This window comes from Garra rufa, chromosome 5 (assembly GCF_049309525.1).
Source record: "Garra rufa chromosome 5, GarRuf1.0, whole genome shotgun sequence".
Lineage (NCBI taxonomy): Eukaryota > Metazoa > Chordata > Actinopteri > Cypriniformes > Cyprinidae > Garra > Garra rufa.
In genome coordinates this window covers 13,555,054-13,562,649 of record NC_133365.1, presented here as the reverse complement: position 1 = coordinate 13,562,649, position 7,596 = coordinate 13,555,054, and the positions used below count along the sequence as shown (strand labels likewise).

Genomic DNA, 7,596 nt, shown 5'->3' with positions numbered 1-7,596 from the left:
GGTAACATTTGACTGTAACATTTATTATATTGAGCAACGAACATAAACATACCCTAATATTTTAGAATGTGGGATAAGAAGAAAAATTTTCTGACCAATAATAATAATAAGTTGTGCTTTACTTTTACTGTATCAACACACATCAACACTCACCCAAAATTTTCCAAAGCCCTGCTCAAAAATACCATCTTGTTATTGTATATTATTTGACCAAAGCATGGTATCATAAACAAGTCAAGCTAATAATGTTTCCCAATTGATGGTTCTCTTATAATGAGCCGGGAAGGACGTCATTTGTGCTACGAGTTCATTGTGTTTGCCATTAATTTATTATTGAGGCATGTATCCCCATTTGAAGCTGTATGCTGTTAATTTAAATAAATCCCCATTTAAAGGCATGCAGCTCTTTCTTGCATGAGCATCTGGCTTATTTAAATTCGGCCTGCCAAAGAAAACAGTTGTTTATAAATGTTATCCTCCCTCTGTTTAGATCTCCTTTAACTCTAAATGAAGCTGTTACTGGATTCAGGTATTACAAGAAAATGGAAAGAATGATGTTTGATGCCCAATGGTAAAGCTGGAATAGTTACTTGTTGCTAAGGTGGTTGTTGATCTCACTATTAGATACAGAGTGAAGCAACTATTATCTCTAGATGAAATCATTGTGCTCTCAAGACTTTTGACTCATGGGGTATAGAGTTCCCTACATCCATCACCTGAAACTGGTGCAAAAACGTTACTGTCAGATCTGACCATCCGTAACTGACATTGAGTTCATTGTTTAGGGTCAGAAGCTCGGTGCACAGTGGCCTAAAGGTACATTCCTAACTCCAGAGTAGTGTTTGAAACACAAACCCTCTTTGTGCTAGGTGGACCGACTGATCCTCCGTCCTAAGCATCAGCAAATGCCCCCTTTTCATGTTCAAGTGTGAACTTGCATGTTATCATTTTACACATAAGGAGTCCACCTTTTTTCACGGCTCATGGGGTATATTTATATCTGAAGCCAGAGTCGATGTTGCTGCTGTTAGCCAATGTCTCTTTTTCTATTGTAATTGACTAGACACGGTGCAGTGAGCCAGGAACTATCATTTTCAAACACATTCCTCGTCTGGATCAAGCTGAAATGACATTCGCCCAAAATGCATTTTCAATTTGCAGTGAAATGTAAGAATTTATTTTATAAGATCTTGTCTAGAAGGAGAAAAACTTAAAAAATTAAATCTGGCATAGTAACAGCTTTGCATTTTAGCAAAGGCCAAATGTTAATTATATATTTCTTGAAATAAATACATTACAGATGCAGTGACATCTGATAAAAGAAAACTGACTTTCCACAACACATTTGTTACATTCCTTCATGAAAACTCATGTGTAGTTAGATTTAATGAGCATGGATGGAAACTCGCACTTGATTTGCACAAAGATTGACTTGAGCGTTGAGAAGTTACTTTATAGAAGTCTTTGGGTCTACAAGGAAATTGTTTCTTGTTCGCCATCTGTAATATACTGTATAGCTATATATTATACAGACAAACCAAAAATTATTCAGACACCCGATATCATTTTTTATATTTTTTACTAGTGGGTGCAGGACACTATAGTTTAAGCAAGTGAAGATGGCAAAATAAAGTAAACTGTGGCATATTATACCCAAACATTCTTATTTTTTACACCACAGATTTAACTAAATTAAGCATTGCTTGGTAACTGGTCAACAAAGTATTGATAGTTGTATAAATATTGTCATACTAACAGTCTGAACTTTTGGTTGAATGTAATCCATTACATACCTTTCTATCAAAGTTATCTGACATTATCAAGATGAATTTGTTCTGTCACAGTTTAACTCTGAGTTTTGGTCATATTTTATTACCATTTTCTAAACTAATAAATTGTGAGATATGTTGAAGGTATCTGAATACATTTTAGTTTAAACTGTATTCTGTATACACTACTGTTTAAATGTTTACGGTCAGAAGTGTTTTTCTTTGTTTCAGTATGTATTAAGTTGATTCAAAGTGACAAATACATTTACAATGTCACAAAAGATCATTCGAACTTTCTATTTATCAAAGTATACTGGAAAAAAAAATTATCATGGCTTTTACAAAAAGACTATACAGCACAACCGTTTTCAACTTTGATAATAATAGTTGTATGATGTTTATTTAGCAGCAAATCAGCATATTAGAATGGTTTCTGAAGACTGAAGTAATGACTGCTGAAAATTCAGCTTTTCACAAATGAATGCATTTTTAATCTAATTAATAATAAATTCATGGTAAGCCTATAGAAAAACATGAAGAAATCTTAATGACTCAACAGATTATCTTATTTACTTTTACTGTTTAAACGCTGTTAATTCCTGTGAAATCCTGTTAAATTCTGTGATAATGTGAATTCCTTGAAAAAGTTGGTAACACTTTACAATAAGGTAAATTAGTTAACATTAGTTAACATGAGCTAAGAATGAACAACACTTACAACATTTATTAATCTTAGTTCTTGTTAACATCAACATTTACTAATGCATTATTAGAAATCACAAGTTGTGTTTGTTAACATTAGTTAACGCACTGTGAACGAACATGAACCAACAACGAACAGCTGTATTTTAACTAACATTAACAACTGTAATAAATGTATTGTTCATTCTTTGTTCATGTAAGTTAATACATTATTTACATATTGTAAAGTGTTACCAAAAAGCCCTTAAACAGTTTGCATACTGCTTTTAAAAAAAACTGAGACTTGAGTTTGACTTGGTCTCAGAGGAGCTACAAACACTAGCCTAATTGAAACTTAACAGTGCAAAAGTGCAGTCTTGAGTCTATATGATCAAGTATTCATGCATTCAAGCAACACTGATGCTGTCAGTCATACATGTTCGTCAAAGTCTGAGAAACTACAGTGGTTTGTGCTTCTAACTCACGTTCTGTTCTGAGGTAATCCAAACCTTTTGGAGAGAGACCATTCCTGACCCATCATGCCCCACCCCCATTCTCCCGCCCCTTACTTGACGTCGAGATTTGCAACAACAAACGGTCTGACCAATAGGAATCCCTAAAACTTCCGCAGGAGTAGAATGGATAAAGCAAAACTAGCGGGTCAGAAAGGGGCCAGTGTGTGAATTTGAACGCCGTGTTATTATCTGTTCGCGTCCCGATGCGTACTTAATGACGGACGACAAGCGCACGCCCGTGAATTTATCAGTTCGGTCGAGGAAGCGTGATGTTAGTAGCTCGCGAGCGCATTTGGATGTGAGTGAGAGACGCGAGAGGACGAGCTCTTGAGCTCCTCACTTCTGCCCACAAGAAAGACAAGAGGTGGAAGGAGGAATCATCGCACTGTCACACGGACACGAACCGGGAAGATGGAGTGAACGACGTTTGCTGGAAATAGCACTTTTCGTAATTCAATACATGGATTACAGGAAAATGTCTTTATAGATTCACCGCAATTGTGGAGCAAACTTTTTTTGTTGGATGGACCTTGCAAAGAGGATCTGAGCTGAGGGATTTTTCCCTCACTAGATGCAATGGAAATATGAAATATGCATGTTTAAAACTGCCCTGACGCCAGCCAAACGATTACGGACTTCGATATGGCAACTCGTGCAGGTTTGGTTCGTGGCGCGCACACATTCATTTGGCCTTTCGCTTGTGTGCTTGTGTGTTTTAGTTGTTTTTCCATTGCCTCCTCCAACCACCACGGCCGTCGGTTGATTTGCTGGCAAGCGATATTGAACTGCCATCAGGAGCCCGACTGTCATTACGCTTACGACCAGTATTTGCACGCCTGCGACTCGATCCTGAGCGGCCAGAGGAAGAAGTGTCCGAGTCACTGCATCTCGTCGCTGGTGCAACTCAACCTGACCAAGAGCGGCCCGGCGCTGGAGGACTGCAGCTGCGCCTCGGACCCCCGCTGCCGGGAGATCAAACGATCCATCGAGCCGTGCTTGCCCAAAACCAGCAGCATGGGCTGCACCGAAGCCCGGCGCCAGTGCGAGCGGGACATCCAGTGCCGAAGCGCCATGGGCGATTATTTACTCCACTGCGGGAAACTCTTTAGCGGCTCCAGCTGCTCGAACCCATGCCGCAATGTCATCGCTTACATGCGCAAACTCCCCAAAGCTCAACTCCTGGATACTTGCGTCTGTGATGGTTCAGAGCGGACTATCTGCGAGTTTATCAAAAATAGTATGAAAACGCTTTGCTTTGACTCTCCCCTCGTGGATGAAGAAGGCTCCAGCGGCTTGGACGATGATGAGCCCGATGATGAGGATTACCCAGAACCAGAGCCCACGAGGAACACAGGTTCTGCTTTTGTGGCATGTTCTGTTTTGACTGTGGTGGCATCCATTTTGGCTCTAGTGCCGCTTCCTTGATCACTTTGAAGTCGAGTTAATGATCTGCTCCAACGGCTGTTCGGGAATAGTGCATTTTTTCATTTTTCTCCTGCTTTCCAGTTCGCTAATGGCTAGCTGTTTAAACATTTATTCCTTAAAACAATCTAGTCTTTATTTTTATGTATAGCAAGCAATCCAATAGTGACTATCATTTTCAACTTTCATTAGGTGTTCATTAGGACCCAGTACTTGTTTTTACTAGTTACTAGTAGCTTTCCCAGTAGTTAATAGTATTTATCCCAATTCTGTCAATATGAGAAAGTAAACTTTCTCATATCGCTAGTTACTGTCGCTTTTAGTGATGATATGTAATGACAAGTCAGAGTGGCTACTTTTGTGGCCATAAAATCAAATAAACTTTGAAGTTAAATTTAAAAAAAAAAGAACAAGTACACATTTGAATAATTTCTGAAACAGCTCCCAATGAAATTGAATGCTAAAAATGTTATACCAGTAACAATGCATTAGTTACTTGACGTGACTTGGGATAGTGACTAGTAGCAAAATTACAAGTAAACACTAATTCCTAAAGAATCCAGTGAATTTAAGAAAAGGTCATTGTTGGATTACTTGCTAGCAAATAAAATAAATACTAGTAGCATAAAAATAGCTTTAAGGAATAAGTGTAAACACAGCTTGACATGATTTTTCTCCAAAGAGTACAAACTAAGCTTTGTGTGACACTGAGGTGCAGTTCTTAAACTTAAATTGTCACATTAAATGTGTTTTGATTCACTATGCAAATTTACAGCTACAGATTCGGCCCAGGTGAACAATGCCTTGTCTAATGAAAGTTTTTATTGTCAAGCTAAAATTCTGATTCTGAAGTTAAGAGCAGGGATACAAAGTACTTTAGGTCAGTCAACTGCCTTAAACACCAACTTGCCTATTTTGTAAAAGACAAATTTATTTCCTTAAAGATATAGAAAAAGTTTATTTTGTTACCTAGACATTTTAACAGCGAAAGTTGTAATTATAAAACTGTGCACTGCCAATGTAAAACTAGATTTTTTAAATATGTAAAGTATTTTTATAAAGTTCCAAATGACTTTGGATAAGTAACTTCTGTAAAAAGGGTTTGGGATGCTGGAATGAATAAGGAGTAGATCTCTATATTAGCTAGTAACGTTTGATACATCTTATGAAAGTCCTAGAGATTCAAAAGAGAGAACTTTATTTTTGTCATAAAGCAACCTTCGAAACAAAGGGTGATGATTCCAGCTTTAAAGGGAAGTTAAATGCTTGTTGTAATTATTTTTCTTTTAAGATATTGTACAGTGTACAGATTTTCAGAGAATCTTTTAATTGTTATCTAAGATGAACTATTTACTGTGTAGAAATGTCTAAATCCACTGTATGACTGCCTCAGTGATGTTCTTTTTATAGAAGGCATAAAAACTAAAGTACAAAGACTCAAACCGACTATGTGTAATTTTTTTTTATCTTTGTCTTATTTCATAGTGTCATTACAAAGTGCATGGATTCCAATGCTAAAAGTAGAATATGCTAGCTAGCGCAGCACAGCTTTTCAGGAACAGATTAAGTGTCACACACATAAGGAGCTTGAAGCGCGACACACGACTTCGCAAACAGAAGTGTTTGCTGAAGGCATAAACTCTGATATTTGGATATCTTTAGAATGCGAACACAAAAGCACGAGTGGCTTTTCCCTGGGGTGTCCGTGTTGCATCTGGGCCAAGACAGACAGAGGTTTATTTATTTTTCAATCACTGTGTTTGTTTAAAGTCCTTTTGTCTGCACGCCACTAGTATACAGCAAGTGTAAAGCAGGACTTTAGTTCTTCTAAACTAAGAGAAACAGTAGCAAAACAACACAAACCGCACATTGATTATCTTGTAACAAGTGGACTGATCTTTTCAGATACTGAAATGGAAAGCCAGTAGAAATTCTCTTTCAGGGTGTGGACTGTGTAAAGTTCAGGTTCACTCATATCCTACAGTGATTATTGATTATAATTTTGCTAAAAAGCTCATTTAAAATCTCCAATGTGACTGGTGACCCTTCAGCAATCTTCATAAAGAGAGACTAAAAGTGAAAGTATGTGTCTGGGATAAATTATACAGTACATTTATCATACCCAAGTTGGTTTTGTAAATGGTGAAAGACGTGTAGAGAAACTACTCTAATTTTCGGTCAAACATCCTGTAGATGTCTTTCTAGATTTTGTGTGTATTTCCATTTTACACATGAACAAATTTGCGCCAAGTTCTCTCTATGGCGTAAAGGCTTGCTTGTTGGTAAACGTTTCCACAAGGGAAAAAAATGACATGTTTGCGGATTGGAGTTTGAGAGTGCATATATGCATATATTGTTACCTCCATGTCATTTAATCATGTCCAGCTAGGCCTCTCTCTGTCTCTCAGCTTCATGCTGTTAAAACCCACCACTCTTATTCTCCCACTCTTGTCACCAGGGTCTTCAAATGGGGGTGATGGTTGCAAAATGTTTTATTAGAGTGGGGACAAGGGCCCTTCAGCCAGCTGAATGGAGGAGAAGTCGAGTGGCACTTTTGTCATGGTAATGTTAAGCACATAATAGTTCAACAGCACAATGCCCAGGCACTTCATTCCTCTAGAGCTCGCTGACACCTCTTCAGAGCCGAACCACGGGGTAGCATGTGGGAAAGATCCGCTGGCCCCCGGTCCACATACTCTATGCAGTCCCCACTGCTGCCTATGTACTTCATCATCTTTGGGGGGTAGTCGAAGACCACATTTTTTTTCCCTCTCGCGCTCAGTTTCAGTCCACGCAATAGAACTCAGCATGCGCCGTATGAAATAATGAGAGGGCACTCAGAATGGCCAATAGGATGGAACAATTGAAATCGAGCATCTAAACTAGTCATGTCACTGTGGCCTCTTCAATAAAAAGATGGATTTTTTGGCTGTAACTCTCCTGCAGTGGCATTATGGGTGAAACTGGAGGAGAATACTGCCATGGAAGTGGTTTCAAATGGTTTATATGAAAAAGAACCTGACAGAGAGAGAGTGAAGGTTCTATTTTAGTGAAGTTCAAAAATTGAGCAAAGTTCAAAAAACAAAAATGTAGTTTTACTTTAAGAGTTCCTTCATTATTAATTCAGATAATGCACCAATTGTCTTGAGGCCGTACACTTCACTTGTTGTGTTTTCAATTACCTCTTGGCAAAAAAAAAAAATCGTTCC

At 38.1% G+C, this 7,596-nt stretch overlaps 1 protein-coding gene across 1 annotated transcript; it reads left to right on the top strand.

The window, feature by feature from the left end:
* Positions 1–3,070: 3,070 nt before the first annotated feature.
* gas1a (growth arrest-specific 1a) lies at positions 3,071–5,829 on the top strand. The gene has a single exon (XM_073840669.1). It carries the CDS (start codon positions 3,608–3,610, stop codon positions 4,388–4,390), a length of 783 nt encoding a protein of 260 aa, XP_073696770.1. The 5' UTR covers positions 3,071–3,607; the 3' UTR covers positions 4,391–5,829.
* The last annotated feature ends 1,767 nt before the right edge of the window (positions 5,830–7,596 follow it).